The sequence below is a fragment of the Pleurodeles waltl genome, chromosome 4_2, assembly GCF_031143425.1.
Source record: "Pleurodeles waltl isolate 20211129_DDA chromosome 4_2, aPleWal1.hap1.20221129, whole genome shotgun sequence".
Classification (NCBI taxonomy): Eukaryota; Metazoa; Chordata; class Amphibia; order Caudata; family Salamandridae; genus Pleurodeles; species Pleurodeles waltl.
This window is the reverse complement of record NC_090443.1, coordinates 693,179,109-693,200,576: the sequence shown is the minus strand read 5'-3', so window position 1 is coordinate 693,200,576 and position 21,468 is coordinate 693,179,109. Positions and strand designations below refer to the sequence as shown.

Genomic DNA, 21,468 nt, shown 5'->3' with positions numbered 1-21,468 from the left:
ATTCTACGGGTTATGTGACCTGCATCATATCTTGATCCAGTACCTTTTATTTAAGCTGCCTATCTTGTAAGCTGCCTTTAAAAGACACATACGAAAAGGACTGTCAATTTGTGCTGTGCATATAAGAATGTTAGTCTGCCTACATTTTCTGTCAAGTCAAACTGTCACACTGTTACTGCATCATGAAAGAAAGTACAATGAGAAGTGCCATAATGGTGGACTGAATTTTTAATATTCTTTTATGAGGAGAAAATAATGCATCAGTGTCAGAATATTTTTTGTTTACTGGGTTATGGAACAATAAAACAGAAGATGTTTTTAATTTTTTTTAAACAAATGGGTAGCTGTAAGACAAAGTGAAGGGTAATCAATTCTGTTAAGATAAAATATTGACAAGCATTTGCAAAGCCACAAGTCTGGCATTGGTGGCAAATGTTTTGGCTTTGTCAATGCTTGTTTGTTTTTTGGTAATTTGGTCTTGGTGTTTGCAGACCTTTATTGTTGATGGAGAGGCTGGGCTCAGGATAATAAAAAAAACATTGGCTAAAAGCTAAAATATTTATTTGGTCACAAAAAGCTCAGATTGCCCTATTAGTCCCTGGCACAGAAAGAACCTACTTTGTGTGTGGATGTGCTTCTTGTGCAAGAGAAGATTATCACTCTCAGAGGAGTTAGCCAGTGACTGAAGCGGACTGATCATTGGTCGCATGCTATATGCTGTAATTGGCAGATGAAACTACAGGCCATTACAGCAGACCAATGCATGATGACTGCTGACTGTAATTGGCAGATTAAACTACAGGCCATTACAACAGACCAATGCATGATGACTGCTGACTGAAAGTCTCTATAAGTAAGTCTATTATACATAATGTCAGTAAAATTGAAAGGTTTTGGATAATGTCAGACCTAAAAAACGAGCAAAATATTGCTGCAGGGGAAAGCATTCTTTCAGAGACTCCTTACATTAGCAGAAAGCTGAAACAAGCCCACAATTAACGTTAGACCATCCCTGACGGTATTTTGTCAAACGTTGTAGGATATTCTCTACGCATATTTATCCTCTCCATGGAAAATTTGTTTACTACCCTGGCTGCAGGATGCACGGATTGTAGAAGAAAGAACCCCAATTTCTGGAAATGTAACCAACTACAACCTAAATGGAGGAGTGCCATTAAAAGAAGTTGACTTCTATGAAATTGCTGTGCATCATATAGAATTTGCAACAATATAGTGTGAATAGGCTCAAGGGAATAGTTGATTTTATACTTAACAATTGTGTAAAATCGTTTTTTTTCAAATCCATAAAACAAAATCTGCTTCTCTTTTGTTCTGTGTTTTTTTGGACTGTACCGATTGCCTCAATATAAGGAGGTTCACCAAGTAGAAGATGCTCTATAAATGTTTAAAGTGGGTTTAAACTACAGCCCTAATTCCATTTACTCATGCTTCAATTGATGCGCTTCATAAATTCTCCCTGCTCTTTCCCGATTAACATTTATCTAGGCGGTGGTGAAATATAAACATTCAGATCAGATCTAGAATCATTCTATACAAGTACCATATACAATACTTCCCATTCGTCCTTGACCATAAATATTCTTTTACCATTTAGGTAATATAAGAAACGGATGTCCATTTGCACTCAGCAGATTTATTTTTCTTTTCAGGATTGCTCAATTTGTTCCTGGAGCTGCACTTATGGCTGGATTTTCCGAAAAGTTACAGAAAAATCCATCAAAACAGGGAAAGGTCATTCTATCACTAAGCTCTCCAAGAACCATTGATGCCCTGATCCAAGTGCCAGGAGTAAGTACTGGAACCAATGGCCGTAGTAAATTATGTTTGCAAAGATTATTTCGTTCCACTTATAATGTTTTGTTCTCCTTTCTCTGCAGCTCACTTTGTATTACAGAGCCGTCCAGCTCCCATTTGCTATCAGTGCTGGTCGCCCAACCCAAGCCTCATCCATTCAATATCCAAGCTGGAATATCTTTACTGAAGCCCCACACTATTTCCTGGACCAACTGAGAGGTGAACATTTGACAGTAACCTGCATTTCATTTCACATGTATTGCAGCTGTTGGATTGTGTCGAATTTGTTGTAAATTAAAAATGTGCAACTCACGTGTAAACGTGGTGTGTTGTACTACACAACGAAAAGGTAATAGAGTGATGGAAATATACCTTTATGCATAAAGAGAATTTTGTTCATGAAAATCAGTGGTTACAGCCTATGAAGAATTGGCTATGTTGGTCTTTAACGGTAACCCTTAATAGTGTCAAAGATTGGATAACTAAAAAGTTATTTACATTTATTTTCACATGAGGCACACATGAATATTCAAAACATATACACATCATTTACTAACAAAATGCATTTGTCTTAAAACAATGTGTTGTTTCTTCATAGGTCACTGCACAGTGTCACATAATAAAATCACCACCTTCAACAATGTTCAATTTAACTACTCGATGCCTGGAAACTGCTACCATGTTCTGGCCCAAGACTGTAGTCCTGATCTTAGTTTCCTGGTGATGATGAAGACAGCAGAAGGGTCTCCTGGCCAGAAAGCCATCAATGTCAAACTTGGCAGTTAGTAAGTGCATGAAGTTTTTTATACATGTCAATTTCTAACATACATTGTGAACTTATGTGTTGTGGTAGCACTCCCACTCCCTTCACAGTATTGAAATACGACTCCCGTTCCCTTCCTGCTTGGGTCTTCCACTATTGTCTGGTATAATTCGTGTCTGCAAAGAGTGCAACGCTCATGGTCTAGATGAGTGGTTCTCAACCTTTTGACTTCTGTTGACCCCCACTATATCATTACTGAAACCCAGGGACCCCCACTGAATAGTTATTGGAATCCGTGGACCCCCACCCCACTGGGTCATTACTGAACGACGGGAACTCCGGCCTAAACATTGCTGACAAGTTGAACCACAAAACAGTACAGAAAAAATACAGAAACAAGCATTCATCAACACATACACAAATGATAACACATTTTACTAAATTTTTAAACAAATGTAAGTAAATAAATTAAATGTTTAATTTTAATAGCAAGGCTGGAGCTTTTTTCATTTAATTGAAGCCACACACCATCCATACTATATTCTGTTGGTTGTGCCTGCACTCTTCTCACAAACCAATCTGAGGACAGTCATGTAATTTGTAGCCTGTAATTTCAACATCCTTGACATTTAAAGCTTGTTTTGACACTTTATTAATCTGTTAAATATTATTTAATTTTCTAAGCAGTTGTTGACCCCCTAGGGAAGCTTTGCAGACCTCCAAGGGGCCCCAGACAACAGGTTGGAAACCACTGGTCTGGAATTTACATGAACTGTTGATTGTCCAAATGATGGAATTCAGGAATGCAAATGCAGGCATGCCAAATTCCATCCTATATATTTGCCAGACAAATATAAGATAATTCACTTTACTGTACTATTTCTGAAAAAAATATGAAATATGGAATGATAATTATCATAGAATATCCATTGTCTGAGCTGGATGTCAAAGGCAATTTTAGGTTAATGTGTTCTGGTGTCTTCAAAGACAAATATATGATGCCATAACGTAAATAAGATAACATTTTTGCATTTTAAAATATTGGCACTAAAAATAGAAATGTCAGTTTTTTCACTTTTTTAAAATATTTTTTAAATTGATTTTCACTCAATACATAAGCATCATTCTGTATGTTCCAAGACAAGACACATAAAAAAACAAACAAAAAGAAGTAAGAATACCACACCATTAGACCATACAATGACAAAGATAAAAATCCTGTCTTAAGGCAACATAAAATAACTTTTCTGTCAAACCCCAAAAACTACTTGACGCAGGGAAACCCAGTGCATGACAGTCTAGTGTCTAAGCCTAAAAAACAATAATAAAATAATTTAATTAAGTTTGATAAAGTGCTGGATAAAAGTGCAAGTGAAGTTAATATAATATAGCAGAAAAAAAGGCCCAGTTCTTCACAGATCATGGATGACTCGGAGGCGCTATAGTCTAAATAGGTTCAATCGAATGCTTCTATCTGTTAGTGAGTACTCAGGTCCTCCAGCCATCTGGTAACTGAAGTGCAGATCCTGGTACCTCACCATTGTTTCCTGCATCCTTTGAGTAAAAAAATAGACATGTCATTGATGTATTACCTGCCTAAAAATACTTGTTTAAACTAGCTTAAAGATCTAACAGAGAAAAGGCAAGATTTTGTTGTTGTGTTACTCTTCATAATCTAAAACTATGAAATGCAAATATGAATATGCATTATTTTTTTTCTTTGTTATAGAGGTATGATTAAACAATATGGCACATTATACTTTGCCATTATAAGACCCTGTTCTGCTTTCCTACTTATCTCACATCAGAGCTTACAGAACCTCTCTGGAATGCATTTCTGAGTTCAAAGAAGACCTTTATTGTTGTTAATTCTTCCCCACCCACTAGTTCTTGAGAGACGAATTAATAGATTTCAAGCACACCTTCAAAAGAGTAAAAGTAGTCGCAGCAATGAAAGCAAAATATATCACAGTACTTCTCAGTTACAATGTACACAGCAGATATACATAATATATGATTATAGTAGCAAAGCATAAAAGTCAAAATTCATCACCGTTTGAGCAAGGCGGCAGGGCCTACATACTCAGCTTCATCTTTCTGGGGTCTGCAAGTTGATGACTCCGGTCAACTGCGAGAAAGAGATTATCTACCCAAACAGGAGACTGGCAACTGATGCCTAGTTCCAGCCTGAAGTCAAGCAGATTCTAATCTAAATCCCTGTAACCCAGAGTCATTCTTACAAAAGCGTGCCCCCTCCTCTCAGACTTGGGAAAACTATGCAAGCCTTTGGAGACTGGCCAGATCTCCTAGACTTCTCCTATTCCCAAGGATGAGCAGAAAGGAAAACACCAAATGTATTCTCTCTTATCATGTCTAGTCTGGTGTGAAGAAAACAGCTTGGTTCATCTTGTGGAAAAACACAGCTTGGAAAAACACAGACATCTGCGATGTTTCAACTGCAATGTCTAACTCCACGTTAAAGCCAATAGGCAGCTAACCTAAATATCAAATGTAATGTCTAATATCCTGTCAAAGCCAATAGGCAGCTGAGCTGAATACAAAATGTAATGTCTAATATCATGTCAAAGCCAATAGGCAGCTGAACTGAATACAAAATGTAATGTCTAATATCATGTCAAAGCCAATAGGCAGCTAAGCTGAATACAGAATGTAATGTCTAATATCATGTCAAAGCCAGTAGGCAGCTAAACTGAATACAGCAGGTCAAAGCCAATAGGCAGAATACAGAATGTAATGGCTAATGCAATGTCAAAGCCAATAGGCGGCTAAACTGAATACAACATGCCAAAGCCAATAGGCAGAATACAGAATGTAATGGCTAATGCAATGTCAAGCCAATAGGCAGCTGAACTGAACAAAATATATAGGGCCTGATTCTAACTTTGGAGGACGGTGTTAAACCGTCCCAAAAGTGGCGGATATACCACCTACCGTATTACGAGTTCCATAGGATATAATGGACTCGTAATACGGTAGGTGGTATATCCGCCACTTTTGGGACGGTTTAACACCGTCCTCCAAAGTTAGAATCAGGCCCATAATGTGCTACTGGTGAACATTGAGCAACTAATATGTGCAGTAGTGAAACACAAAGTCATTGGTCAAACACAATTAATAGCATCACAGGCCCTCACTAGCAAAGTTGCTCGTAATCTCGAGTGAACCCAGTAACAGGTGTTATTAGACCCATTGGGAAAATCATTTTTTCAGAAAATTCTAAACTCAGTTTCCCCCTGGAGAATCCTGCTGTTTAAGGCAAGCAAAATCTCTGGGTGAAAATGCTGCAGAGAATGAAAAATAAAAAAATAATAACCAGAGGAATCAGATGTGTTACATCCATGTTCCCAGTTGTTCATCATTTCTTAGTAGACCCTCTGGGTCCAACTCATAATGGTGCAGTTTTATGTCCCCCTGAAGTACTGTTCCAGCCATAAGAGATAACACCAGCTGCTGTAATTACTGGTCCATCTATTAGGGACACCATACTTAGGCCTTATGTGTCTCTCATAAACTACACAATTAAACTGACTATTACATAAGTGAAAACAATTATTCAATTTTTCTTCTGCTTCAATGATTGTATATTTAATCCTGTTGTCAGTGCTTTAAGCATCACATCTGCAAGCTGCAAATATGCTTATTCACTCATAGTTCCCCCTACTTCTAAATTGTGTTTCAGCTTTGTGGAACATATACTCTGATAATCTGAATCCCTCAGGTTACCCAAGACTAATTTGAGTTAAAGAGCCTTTCAGTATACTTTGTTGTTCTTATGTAATGCTTGTGGTATAACATACAGTTGTATTAGTCTTATTAATGTAATCAATGTACTGAAAAATTCATAGAATGACTGTATGTACTCAGGTGGCTGTTGCTCAGTGGAGATAGTGGCCTTAATATTTAAATAAATGTATTGCTAAAATCATGACCTCACAAGACTTTGCTTTAACTCCCCTTCAGACATACACAAAAGTTTAAAACAAGATTGTGTTTTTCTCCTTTTTAAGTGACATTGACATGTTCCCATCGGCGGAGTCCTTAAAATTGTCGATAAATGGGATTGAAGTGAACAGCTTGCCATATCAGTCTCATTCTGGTAACCACCAATAATTAACATGCATCTGCTGTAATTTACTGTTTAATATGTATTTGAAAAAACATAAGCAACATTGAAATGGACTATGTAGAGTAGCAAAAAAATTTCTCTTTACTTATTCCTGCATCTCTAACAATCATCAGCAATATGCATTGCAAAGTGTTCCTTTGTCTGATTGTGCTCTGAAACATAATTTGCAATCATTCTCCTTATGTTCCTTCTAAATTGGGAGCACTGAGGAGCTCCCCATTATGTTTCACATTTCTATATGTTAGTTTGTTGATACCTGTCAAAGAAATACCAACATCTGACAATTATTGGAACAATTATCTGTGGAATCATGAAGTGTTCTCACTGAAGTTAACTGTTAGTTATTACGTAAAATGCGTTCTTACTTATCTCACTCTCAGCACCATTTACACTGCATTTCCAAGTCATTTGGTTATCTTAATAGTCCCTAAAGACATTCATTCATATTGGGACGTTTTTTTAACTCCATCTCTATCGAACATCAGAAATATTGCCAATGCTTTTTCAGTGAGTTTTTGACAAAATGTCTATCTCCTCAGTTCTGCCATTATGGCTTTTTAGAACTGGAGAAACGTGATATACCGTTTTTAATATAATGTAACAAATAATAGCAAAAGTTGTAATCTTGGTCTTGAAAACATGTCATGTCAAGAATCATATTCTGCGTCATTACATGAATAGCCTTCGATTCTGTGAAAGTGTACATTCACATTTAGAATCTCAGAAGGCAGTCTCAGAATTTAATTCATAAATAGACCACCATATATTGCATACCCCACTCTCTCTATGAAGTCTTGCATATTGTGATAGATGTATTTTGTTGCACACATGCCTGTGTTAAAGTGAATTTGTTTCCAGCTGAGATAAAAAGGCATCATTTCAGAAGGAGTAACAGAACACTTCTGGCCCCAAATATCAGCTAGTTCTCTATTCACTCATTGACTGTATCATTGCCTTTGACCATGTTCAGTGCTCCACAGCCTTTTGCTTAGGTTTGTACTTTACAAATAACACACATATAAAGCCACTGCTCCAGGGGGGTTTCAGAAAGGGAATTTTACCTTTACACTATTCTCAAGAACAGGTGTTTGGTAATCACTAATTTGAAATCAATGAGCTATTAGATTTAAAATATGCAGAGATTTGCATGTAGATTGGTAGTGGGATGTTCTCAACAAAAACAAAGCACCAAAATATAGAGATCTAAATGACCCTGGCAGATGGAATGCCTGAGAGTGGAGGCCATCACCTCCACCACCATGGTAGAGGACTGGCATCCCTGTTTAGATATTCTCGTCTGCATAGCAGTTCCCATCACTGCAATTAAAATTTGATTAGTGGTTGCCACGTTTAAAGCATCTACTCAACTTTGTTTTTAAAGAAAACAAGCTGCCAAAGCAGGAGTTTATTTTCACTAAGGAAAAAACAAATGGGCCAGCACAATCAAAGCATTCTCCCAGTGTGTAGAGAGCTATTCTGCATTGTCTCGGCTTATGTCCTCCATGCATTAAATGGCAGACACAGGCAGGGAATATGAGTGGCGGTCATCCTTCCTCAAAAGGTCTGGCTCACCAACACTGTGACCTGCCAGCCATTTGGTGGACAGGGTAAGAGGTCAGGGGTTTACACCGGCAGAAATAGGGGAAACTCTGTGGGTGTAAACCTGATGCTTCAAGTCTAAGCAGAGTGGGGGAACCACATATTTAGTGGGACACTGCCAATTTACAGCATTGCTCCTGCTCCATCATAATCTACATATGCCCTTGTTTCTAATCAAACCCATGTTAGGTAGAGGGATTGGTTTCTATTATTGGGCAACACCTTTCTTTCACTTACCTGTTAGCACAGATATGAGTTTCTTTGGTGAGGCAAATTACAGAACAAATGTCTGCACTCACTAATTCACTCACTCAAATATATTAGTACAACACCACACCTCAAATATATATTCATGTCCATATACCTGTCTCTTCTACTGCAATATACAATACTGCATCTCTATGAATGTAGACAATGTGCATCATTTCATTATAGATCTTCATGTGATGATTGGAAAGGAAGGTGATGGGCTGTCACTATCAGCTCCAGAATTTGGCATTGAAAAACTTTTCTATGATGGAGTAACATGCCAGGTACTATTGTGTACTATCTTTACCCCCATATTTGCTCAACACTATACATTTATTTACAGATGAGTTCTCTTTTACTTTGTCCTGGCATAGGTTGGAACATCTTTGTGGATGAAGGGCAAGACATGCGGAGTCTGTGGTCACCATGATGATGAGAGGGAACAGGAATACCAAATGCCGGATGGATTAATAGCAAAAGATGAAGAGAGTTTAGGCCACTCCTGGATGCTTGAAGAAGAGTTCTGTTCTGGAGGTATTATTACTTGCTGCTGCTTAGATGCCTGAAAATCAAGGTTTTATGGTCTGACTTGACAGCACAGCTGTCACCAGACAATTAGGTGAGAATCACCAGGAGAGAGGCTTTATCTCACCCCACATGTTGGGAGCCAGGAGTACATGTTTGGCTTGAGCAGACATTGTGTATGTTCACAAAAAAAGTTTGCCCTCCACACAGTTGTGTCCATTTGTTTATCCAGCTGCCTAAGCTTGAACTTTCAGGGAATCGCACATGACACTATAATGTTAATTAAGTACTTAGATAACTATGAAATGTATGGTGTTTTCTTTGACAGTGCACAGATGAGAGGATGGCAGTCATTAACCTACATAGATGTTTAGGTCTAGTCTGACAATGCAACTGTCAATTGGTCTTTTAACTTACACTAATATTATTATACAGTTCTTTCTTCCACACAGACATATAACCATTCCCATGCTATTAAGTTGTAATGCGTAACATTACCATAAACCTTAATTTAAAGGCAGACATATTGGCATTTCCAATGCTTGTTAATATTGTGCTTGCATAATAGCACAGAGGAATTATCAGTGACCTAAATATTGACAAGCTAGGTCTATAAAGGTATGTATGAATTTACTATCTTCATCTCCACACCTTCTTATTTTGAAGATATGTATGTATAGCTTCAAGGTACACATTTTAGGAGTTAAGTATAGTAGGCCTACTTCCCTTGTTGAGATTTTGGTTGTCTGTAGTTCAACTACGATATCATGGTATAGAAGATTTGATAATCTGGGATTGTACCTTTGATCCCACTACAATAGAATGAAACCTTTCTTCTAAAAAATATAGTCCATACAAGGAAAACACTTTTAGCATTATATGGAGGCAAAATCAATAGTACAGTTCCTAAATCATATTCAGAAGTTCAAATGTTTCTCTCCTCATTGCTCTAATCACCTGTGGGGTTTCACAAAGGTCCACTCTTTCTCCTAAACTGTTCCATTGCACTAGAATATGTGCTTATTGCAACCTAGGATATCATTTGTATGCTAATGATACCCAGTTCCATTTCAGACTTGATGACAGTTCTGACACCTCATCAAAATCATCCATTGCTTACCCAGTACTACTGTTGGATAGTGAAAAACTGCTTCTGCCTGAATGGTGAAAAAGTTGAAATTCTTCTAGTAGGGTTCTCATCTGTGGTCCATCTTTCCTTTCCCTGGCCTAATTCCTTGGGCTCAACCTCATAATCAGGCAAAAAAAAACGTTTAGCTTGGGTGTGCTGTTCAACAACAGCCTCTCAGTTATTCTCTGAGGACTTCTCCCTACTCCATCTCAGATAGATAATTGGCACCTTACTCTCTGTGGTGATATCCCATCTTGATTATTGTAACACCTTCAAGACCAGCCTTCACAGAAATAAACAGGACTAACTTTCAGTTGAACCAAAACCACACTGTCCTTCTACTCTGTACTGATTTGCCATCCTTACTTCTAACCTGCATCTACACTGTAGTCTCCCCACTGTCTTAAAGTGAAGAAATGTGTCAACATAAATTTCTATGTTTCATCCATAAAGCTCTGCATGATCACTCACCAGACTGCCTGTCTAAATTGTTCCTTCCCTAGCTCCCATCCAGAAAACTCAGGTCTGCCAACCATAAATGACGGTTGTTAGACTTGGCACCCTTGGTGTGGTTTCCCCTAACTTTTTGCCCCTGGTTGTTGATGTGTGCTGGACTCTGTTTTTGCTGTTTTTGATACTCTGGGCATTCTACCACTGCTATCCGGTGCTAAAGTGCAAATGCTCCTATGTAAAATGTATCTGTAATTGTCTTTTCATGATTGGCATATTTGATTTACTAGTACGTCCCTAGTAGAGTGCACTAGAGGTCCACAGGGCCTGTAAATCAAATGCTACTAGTGGGCCTGCAGCACTGGATGTGCCACCCACATTAGTAGCTTTCACAAACATGGCTCAGACCTGCCAGTGAAGTGTCTGTGAGTGCAGTTTTAAACTGCCAATTTGACTTGGCAAGTCTACCCATTTGCCAGGCCTAAGCCCTCCCTTTTCCTGCATGTAAGGCACCCCTAAGGTAGGCCCTAGGTAGCCCAATGGGCAGGGTGAAGTGTTTGTTTAAGGTAGGACATTTACTAATGTGTTTTATATGTCCTGACAGTGAAATACCGCCAAATTCGGTTTTCTCTGTGCAAGGCCAATCTCTCTTATAGGTAAACATGGGGGCTACCTTTAAATATTATTGAAGTGCAGATTCCCATTTGGAGCAGATAGAAATTTGGAGTTTAGGGTCTCCAAACTAACAATTTATAAGTACACCCTTTAGTAAGGTTTGTTTTTAGTTTGTGCGTTTGAAAATGCCATTTTTAGAAAGTAGGCATTTTCTTGCTTAAACCATTCTGTGACTTTGCCTGTTTGTGGATTCCCTGTCTGGGTCAGTTTTACAGTTGGGCTGTTTGCACCTCCCTCTAGACAGTGACACAAAGGGAGCTAGGGTGTAGCCTGCATATCCTGATGAGCCATCTGTGCTGAGAGGGGGAGGAGTGGTCACTTACAACTGACAAGGCTGTGCCTGCCCTCACACAATACAGTCTCCAACCGCCTGGTGTGTGTCTGGGGCCTGGCCTAGGCAAGGCAGGATCTTGAACACAACATAGACTTCTCTTTGAAGTAGGCCTACTTAAAGGTAGAAAGGGGAATAAGAAGAGCAACCCAAACCCCTGAAGATTAGATCACTTCTGGAATCAAGAGGAACTTCTGCCAAGGAGAAGAGCCGAAGAGCTGAGAAGTGCTGCCCCTGCCTGTGACTGTGCTTTGCTGGGCTATCCTGCAGTTGCTGCTTCTGCCTGTGAAAGAGGACAAAGACTGGACTTTGTGGTATATTTTTGCTTGATAAAAATCTCCAAGGGCTTGGACTGAGCTTGCCCCCTGTTCTGAAGTCTCAGGGCCATCAAAGATTCCCCTACCAGCACCTGGGCTCTCTGCTGAGACTCCTGCCCTGGCAAGTGGTGCTCTATCTAGTCTCTGGGCCTTTGAAAGGAGAAGCTGGTGAAAATCCAAGAAAACTGACTCTGGACCGACGCCGCTGCCGAATCCTGTGATGCCGCCTGCATGGGACTCCGTGGTCCTCGCTGGAGTGTGGCAACCCTCGCAGGCCTGACATCGCTGCAGCCCCAACGAAGACCGTGTCTCCTTGGAAGTTGTCGCACCATGTCGTGACCGCTGGCTATCGTCTCCAACCGAAGTGCGTGGATTTAATGCTAAACACCAACACTGCCTCATCTCCACTGCCCTGCAGCAAGGACCTGACGCCTCTTCGTGATGCCTCGGCTCGTTAGGCCCGCAGCTATGGAACCAATGCCGACTCACATCCAACGACGCCATGATCCCCAACTTTGTGCAACGGCTTGTTTTCACATTTTACTAAGGTATTGTATCTGGGGGTCAGCGTGACTCTGTACCTGGCGCCATTGCCATCGGATTGTTGGGAACGACTCCGTCACAACACCGTGTTATCACCTCAATGATGCATTTTGTGTTTCTAAGTGCTATTTTTCAGTTTAATCTTTAAAAATTCTTAACTTGACTTGTGCATGTTCGATTTTTGACAGTCCTTGCTTGGACAGAGGGGTAACCTGACTGCCAACCAAAGACTCCATTTCTAACAGCTGTCCATCTGACAACACTGCTATAAGACGTTTGGTGACAGAACTTTGCCCTGTCTTTTTTATCTTCCCCCCTGAATGCACTGCATCTAAGGCTTGAACTGGATATCATCAAATTCAGAAATCAGCTAGAAATAAACCAATTTAAAACAAATCCTTTCCGCTGCCAGTGACTACTCACCAACACGGACTGATTAGAGACTTAAAACTACCCGTCCTTTGACCACTTGTGTTTTATTAATTGTAATGCTTTATAATCTGTTTATCATTGCTTCAGAATTTAGAAGCTATTTAGATGGCTTGTAGTTCTCTATAAATCATCCAAATAAATACACAAATAAACAAACATTCCCAAATTGCACAAGAACCACCCTGTGTGAATAACATTTTCTTTATAATGCTAAATGTTTAACATTTTGAGTTAATATTCGTGGTTTTCTGCTCATAAATGTTATTCACAACATTTTACAAAAGATGCTGGAGTTCGTGACCATTATAAAGTTTCCTTGTAAACTTGTTAAGGTTAGTTTTTAGTTCAAACTCTGCCATCCTCATTGCATTGCAGTGTAAATCACAGTCTAATAGAAATATTGTAATGTTACCATTTTTATAAAGCACAAAACGTGTAATATTTGCAAGGCTGTGTCTCATAATATCTAATAAAAATGTTTTCTGATTACTTGCAGCTTGCAAACTACAGCGTACAATGGTGAAACTTGAAAAACCTGTCCTAATTAATGGCGAGAATTCGAAGTGCTATTCTGTCAATCCAGTTTTACGCTGTGTGAAGGGATGCTCACCAATCAGAACTGCTCCTGTCTCTGTTGGCTTCCACTGTCTAAAATCCGGTAAGTTTGAAAACAAAGCATGCTTTCAAAAGCACTTAGAGCCTGATTTACAAAAAGGTGAACTTACACTTTTGTGTAAGTTTACTATATTTTTTCTATTCACAAACTACGAGTTGATAGTAAGGTTATGACTGCGGAGACTCCAGTCAGGGCACAGAACTTCGCACTTAAAAAGATGCAACAGGCTTATCTTTTTATGTGCAAAGTTCTCCACTCCGAATGATCAGTCGTAAAACTTACTATTGACTCATGAGAATAGCAAAAATATAGTAAACTTACACAAAAGTGTAAGTTTGCCTTTGTGATTCAGCCCTAACATCTATTAAGACACTGAAGAAAGAAAAACGCTATTGATAAAAACGCTGTTTAATTTCACAAATATCTAACCACTACAAATGTTGTAGTTCAATAGGTACTTAACAATTTTTTGTGAGGCAAATTTAACAACCTACAAATGTGTAGGCACTTAAGAAGAGTATTTTAGGGTAGGCATATTAGATAGATTTTTTGTGTGGAGCCTTTCAGGTCACCTGAATAGTGTGAACTTCACAGTGTGTGTTTCATGTAAATCTAAGCAATGGTAAAGACAACACACCTCGCTTTCCAATTGCTTATTTGCTGTTCGTTTTGACTTTTTCAATGTTTATATAATGATGGTGCTAGCATTGGCAAGAGGGTTGCAAGCAGAAGGCAGGGCTCTCAATGGAATGGTGCCAGGAGCTTGAGGGAGGTTGTGTGCAAGGAGGGAGAGAGAGACACAGAGTGCCATCAAGAGGAAGTGTGAGGTGGAGGGACTGACTGGAGGAAGGTGCAGAGATTGATAGAGACGCTGTGAGGCCATGCCTACAGATGTCTGAAAGACAGGTTGGGAAAGACAGGGAGAGAGAAAACATGAATGTCAATCAAGTGCTAAAGTTCAAATATTAGAGAAAGCTAATAAATGAAAAAATTTTCCCTGACTGTAGGACCAAATAAAATGCAGAGTGAAACTAGAACGCTCCTTTTATGGCAAACGTATGAATATTGAATAAAAAAAACATCAAAATTAGGAGCAGGGAATTGACATAGACAAGAAAACCATCTATTTATAATCAACGGGCAGACCCCAAACCGTCCAGTGGTAACCAGCCTCCAGTGTGCTCCAATCTTCAGTTTTTTCCTGCTTGAATTTATTTTTTCAAAGTGGAAACCCAAACCACTGCATGCATTTTATGTAAGCATCCCGAAATTAATTTTAACACTGTTGTGCTTAAATCCGTTTTTAGAAAGATATGACTCCAGGAAAATGTCGTTAATGTGTTTCATATGTATGTTTTTACATTAATAGTCCATAACACAATTGGTTGTTTAGTGGGCTTTCGACAAAGCAATTGAAGAATGCACTAGTAAGAGTTGCAGTAGAAAAATTCTCAAACTATCAATAGTTGCAAATTTGTTTCTGGATAGCGCTTCCTACAACTCTTCTGTTCTTTCTAAATACTGTGAAATAAAATTTTCTGTATTAATACGCACCACTGATACCTGACACTTAAACCAGAAATTTACTCTTTTTTAGTCCAGTTATTCATACACAGATCACCTTTTGTGCTAATAAAATGACAGCCTTTTTGCATAAAATGGAAAACATTCAAATTTAAGTATGGTTTTGTGTTCATAAAATATCACCTTTCTTTACAGATGCTTCTCTGGATCTGCCTAAAGGACAGGTGAAACTGGAGAAGGCAGAAGATGTTGTGGAAACTGTTGATGCACATATTGCTTGCTCTTGTGGAGCACTGCACTGTGCAGCATGAAGCACAAACTGATACACTTGACAATATTAGTCCTCTGTTAAGTGTAAACGTAGGTTTTACAAACTAAAATCATAATCAAAATGCTCTTCTAGAAACTTCATTTAACAATTGTTATTTAAAATTGGTGACATAAGCAATTTTATGACCTACTCTTCCAAACAGCAGTCTCCTGAATAAATGCTTTTTCATGCAGTCAAAATTGTGTGTTATCATTATTTAGTGCAGGAAGATCATAATTTTATGATGGGTTTTAAGCTTCATTTGATACAAAAACCAGAGATCATTACTGTAAGAAATCGAATTATAGGTTGAGGCAAGCTCAGTTCAAACCCTTGAAGCCCCACTCAGGCAACAACCCCATTCTTTGTCAGGGTAAGTCACAAAATACATTAAATTAACCTGTGCTTAACCCTCTGATAGCTTAGCGTAAAAGCAGTGTGGCTTAAAATAGAGACAAAGTGTTAAGTATTTATGCAGCACACGTACAGAAGTAAAGTGAACACACAGCACAAGAACAATCCCAAACCAATTGAGAAAACAGAGTAAATTTGAATAAGTAAAACGATACCAGAATGACAAAAAATACAATCAGTGGAATGGAGATATTCAAATTTAAGGTTGATATAGCACCTAAAAGCACAAAACGCCACTCACAGTCATATGATTGTGTGAGATGAAGAGATAGTCTCAAGTTCAGGCCAACTGGGATGGAGCACAGGCTGAATACAGAGACTATGTTAGTCCTGCCGAAAAAGTTACCTTCTCAAAGTCTGGCGAGAAGAGTTCCTTTCATGGTGGGGGACGCCTGCAGGAGCAGGGGCAGTATCATGGATGGTGTTTCACTGTAGCGCAAAGAGCAGGACATGAAGCATGGGCTGTCATCGATGTAGCTCAAAAAGCCAGTGTTGTGGATGGTAGATGCTGGAGCTTCATGTTTGTGGTCACTGCAGATTGTGATTGCTATAGTGCGAAGTGCAGATCTCACGTTGATTGTTGTTGCTGGTGCTCACCGTGGCGCTAAGAATCAGGATCACCAGAGCTTCACATTGGCGGTCGTCATGGGTGACAGAGACTCTGCACAAATGGGCCTGCTGTGGCAATCCTGTCAGGAAGCTGATAGATTTGCAGCAGCAGAGCTGCATGTCGACACAGCATGCATCCCACGATGGTCATGGCTGGAAGAGCATCTGCCCCTTCTGAGTCAGTGCATAATTTGTATAGTAAACCACCATACAGTGTTGGAAACAGAGCTCTGATGCAATGCTATGTCTAGGTGTTGGAAGCTGTCTCCTGAACTGGCAACACGAACTAGGATGGCATGTATAGTGTTTCTAGCCTTGGACAGAAAGTACTGATTACATGCAGTACAAAGGCTAATTAAACAAGCAGCTCGTTCTATATATTACTAAAATAAAAGTAGGCTGACAAAAGGATGTCAAAAGTCATCTCTAAAAAGCCATGCTAAAAGCAGCGCAGCTAAAACGTTTAAATGAAAAATATAAAACAAAGCTAAAAATAGGGGGAACCTATTGGGGTCCAAAAGGTCATTACAACACCCTCCCCTTGCCAGTGAAAAAGGCAGATTCTAACACTATGCAAAAAAAAAAAATAACAGGGATAAAATGTTCACCCTAACAAGCAGAGCAAACAAAAAATAAAAAATGAGCCAATTAAAACATGTTAATTTTTTATGACAACTAGGGCCAGATTCTAAGAGTCAATGGAGGTGCCCTTGATATCATCTATATTGTCAGTGGCAAAACAATTCAATATGGAACCTGCATCTGTAGATCACAGAACCATTAAAGCCTCAGGGATTAAGTCAAAAGAACAGGCATGATCAAGTGCCTCAGCCACAGTTGTCCAGTGCAATACTGTGCAATGCCTGCAGTGAGTGAGCCAAAAGAAGGAAATCCTAGAGCCGTAGCATTCATATCTGTTGGACCTTGCCCTTTTTGCAGGGTCATACCCAGACTTTTTACCTCCTTCCTCCTACTTTTTTTTCCTTACCTGTCCTTGTTTGTTTTAGGACTCTGGGCTCTTCTCCAGTGCTAAAAAGTGCTAAAGTGCATATGCTTTCTGTCTAGATGGTATTGGTGTCTCCATGATTTGCAAATTTGACATACTTGCAAGTTCCTAATAAAGTGTACCAGAGGAGGCCAGGGCCTGTACACCCAATGTTACTAGTGGGCCTGCAGCACTGATTATGCCAGCTAGATGAGTAGCCCTGTAAACATGCCTAGAACTGCCACTGCAGTGTCTTTGTGTACAGTTTTAAACTGCCAGTTCAACCTGACAATTGCACCCACTTCCCAGGCCCAAACCTTCCATTTTACTATATGTAAGTCACTTTTAAGAAAGGCTCAAGGTAGTCCCCTGGGCAGGATGTAGTGTATTTGAAAGGTAGGAAATGTACTAGTGTGTTTTACATGTCCTGATAGAGAAATACTGCTAAATTTGTTTTTTAACTATTGCAAGGCCTATCTCTCCCATAGAAGAACAGGGGGATTGCCTAGAAATATATTTTAAGTGCAGTTTCCCATTGGGAGCAGATAAAGAAAAAGAGTTTGGCGTCTCTAAACTCACAATTTAAAAATACATCTTTTGGTAAAGTTAATTTTTAGATTACAAATTTGAAAACACCACTTTTAGAAAGTGCACATTTTCCTGCTTAACTATTCTGTGCCTCTGCCTGGCTGCTGATACATGTCTAGGTAAGACTTACAGTTGGGCTCACAGAATCACCATCATCTCGTACGCAGACGACACCCAGCTCGTCATCTCCCTCACCAGGAACCCTTCCACAAACCTCCATGCCGGACTCCTCAACACTGCCAAATGGATGACAGCAAGCCACCTCAAACTCAACTCCAACAAAACAGAAATCATCATTTTTAGCCCCAACAAGACGACTCCTGGTGGACCCCCGCCCTAGGACCACACCCAACACCCTCCACCCACGCACGCAACCTCGCATCATCTTAGACTCATCTCTCTCCATGGCCCAGCAAATCAACACCATATCACCCTCCTGTTTCAACACCCTTTGCATACTATGCAAGACCTTCAAATGGATTCCCATAGAAACCAGAAAAACCGTCACCCATGCACTCATCAGCAGCAGATTAGACTACGGAAATGCCGTCTACGCTGGTACCACAGCCAAGCTTCAGCAGAAACTCCAGCGAATCCAGAACGCAGCCTCATGTCTCATCCTCAACCTCCCACACCACGAACACATCTCCGCTCACCTCAGATCGCTTCACTGGCTGCCCATCAGCAAAATAATAATCTTCAAAGTCCTCATTCATGCTCACAAATCCTTTCACAACACTGGACCAGCCTACCTCAACGAACGAGTGAACTTCCACGCACCCACTCGAATCCTCCGCTCTGCTGACCTTGCCCTCGTCACAGTCCCCCGCATCCAATGCACCACCTCCAGAGGCAGATCCTTCTCCTACCTTGAGCAGTAAACGGTACACCCCCTTCTCCCCCCCCACAGCGCCTTGAGACCCTATTGGGTGAGTAGCGCGGTTAATACATTTTTTGATTGATTGATTGATTGATTGGGCTGTTTGTGAATTCGCTCTAGACAGTCACACAAAAGGAGCTGAGGTGTGTCCTGCATATCATGATGGGTCTTACTGGGCTAGGGTGAAGGGAGGAGCTGACACTTGCACTTAAATACGGCTGTGCATGTCCTTACAAAAAGCAGCCTACAGCCCCCTGGAATGTGTCTGGGACCAGGACAGGACAGGGATAGGCAGGGTCTTGTGCACTACTTCAAAGGCAGTTTGCCTACTTCAAAGGCAGAAATGAGTATAAGTAGTGGACTGCTGATCCCACAGCTTAAGTACTCTTCTGGACTGAGGACATTCTGCCAGGAAGAAGAGCTGGATGCTGTAGGAGGAACTGTCACTCTGTCTGTTGCTTTCCTGTGCTGGCCTGCTACTTGCTATGTCTGTCCTGAGAGTGAAAGGACTGGACTTTGCTTTCTACATTCTGCTTTTCAAGGTTCTCCAAGAGTTTGAACTGAGCTTGCCTCCTGTTGTGAAACTCCGGGACATCATAAAATTCATCTGCTAGTGCCAAGGCTCTTCTGCTGAGTGTCCTGACTTGCCAAAGTGGTGCCAAATCCAGTGCCTGTGCTCTTGGATGTGGAAGTTGGTAACTCAAGTAAAAATCCACTCACCAAGGCTGATGCAGCAGAAAAGTCGAAGGAGCGCATGCACCGCGGGTGAAATATTTCAGCAGCACCTGTCTCGCAGCTTTGAAATCAAAGCATCACCTGTTTCAGCACGGATCCATCACTACAGTGTGCCTGGACCTTCTATGCATCATCCCTGGGTATCATTTTCTTCATTGACATTGCTCCTCAACCAGGAATCAAAGCATCACTACTCTCGCAGGAAAATAATCCACGCTTCACCAACCAGGTATGTTAGAAAATAATTGACTCAAGCTGGGTGTGAAAAAAATCCACTCATTGCCTGTCCAGCGTGAAAGTAATTGACGTATTGATTGCTTTTCCGATGCATCACCTCCTTTGCGGCCCACATCATCTATGTTTTGATGCTTCCAAAGGTTCTATGGGGGTCATTACGACCCTGGCGATCGGTGGTAAAGCAGCGGTAAGACAGCAAACAAGCCGGCAATTTTTTATTATTTTTTTGGGTGAGTTGGTTTACAAATACTTTATACATTGCCTCTGAGAGAAGCCTGAATGTTTGTGACAAGCTACCAAGGTGGTGAGCAGGGGTGATCTTAGGTGTGTGACTCCCCTACCCTGACTAGAGTGAGCGGTGCGGTCTCCAGCCCGGCGGTCGTCACTAGACCGCCAACGGTATCAGGACCCTGCATACCTCCATGGATCTCAGGTGGTTGGGAACCGCCATGAGATCCATGGCGGTAGGCAGTATCAGTGCCAGGGAATTCCTTCCCTGGCACTGATAGGGGTCTCCCCATCCCCTGCCACCACCCATGAATCCTTCCCCCACACCTCCCTGTCACCCCTGAAAGGTGGCATAACCCCCCTCCCCACCCGACCCCGAACATGCACATATACACACCCCTACATGCACACACCCCCAACATGCACATATACACACCCCTACACGCACACATACACCCAACAACACATACCGGCACACATACAAACAGACATGCACACCGTCTGACCCGCACACATTTCCCATACACACTGCACCCCTCGCACGCATACACTCACTCACTCACCCCTCTACACTCTCACACGCACACCCCCATGCACGCACACAACACCCCACCCCCTTCTCTAACAGACAATCAACTTACCTGTCCGTTGATCCTCCAGGAGTGGACGGGATCCATGGGGGCAGCTCCGCCACCAGAACAGCGTCACCAGAACACCCCCACACCGAATCATGGGACGTGATTCAGTGGGCGGTGTTCTGTTGACGTGGTGGTGGAGGTTGAGCAACCTCCACTTTCCCGCCGTCCGCCAGTATGGCTGCTGGCGGCTTTCCGGACGAAAAAGGACGGCGGCCTGCCAGCGGTCATAATAAGTGGCGCTGAAGACCCCCACCACTGGCGGTCTTCAGCACGGCGGTACCTCGGCGGTCTTGCGAAAAGACCGCCAAGGTCGTAATGACTCCCTATGTGTTATAAGGATACAACCACTGTTTTTTCATAACTAAGACTCTTTTAAATCTTTTATAAGTGAAATCCCTACTTTTGTCGTTTTGATCTTGTTTTACTCAGATAAATATTGTCTATTTTTCTAAACTGGTGTTGAGTACTTTTGTGGTGTTTTCCCTGTGTTACTGAGTTGGTGTACAAATACTTTATACATTGCCTCTGAGAGAAGCCTGAATGCTTGTGACAAGCTACCAAGGTGGTGAGCAGGGGTGATCTTAGGTGTGTGACTCCCCTACCCTGACTAGAGTGAGGGTCCCTACTTGGACAGGGTGTCAACTGACTACCAATTAAAGACCCTATTTCTGACAACATCCAAATATGATGGCTCATAGAAGGCGTCCTGAAGCAATCATGGTCTCATAG

The 21,468-nt window shown here is 40.9% G+C and overlaps 1 protein-coding gene across 1 annotated transcript in view; it reads left to right on the top strand.

Moving 5' to 3' along the window:
* Positions 1-15,608, top strand: part of LOC138293931 (vitellogenin-A2-like) — a 79,453-nt gene extending 63,845 nt beyond the window's left edge. Inside the window, exons 28-35 of the mRNA XM_069233209.1 lie at positions 1,671-1,809; positions 1,899-2,034; positions 2,414-2,600; positions 6,607-6,695; positions 8,760-8,857; positions 8,948-9,107; positions 13,472-13,633; positions 15,311-15,608. Of these exons, the coding sequence (XP_069089310.1) occupies positions 1,671-1,809; positions 1,899-2,034; positions 2,414-2,600; positions 6,607-6,695; positions 8,760-8,857; positions 8,948-9,107; positions 13,472-13,633; positions 15,311-15,426 (1,087 nt within the window). The 3' untranslated portion in view covers positions 15,427-15,608. The remainder of the gene's footprint in view (positions 1-1,670; positions 1,810-1,898; positions 2,035-2,413; positions 2,601-6,606; positions 6,696-8,759; positions 8,858-8,947; positions 9,108-13,471; positions 13,634-15,310) is intronic.
* The last annotated feature ends 5,860 nt before the right edge of the window (positions 15,609-21,468 follow it).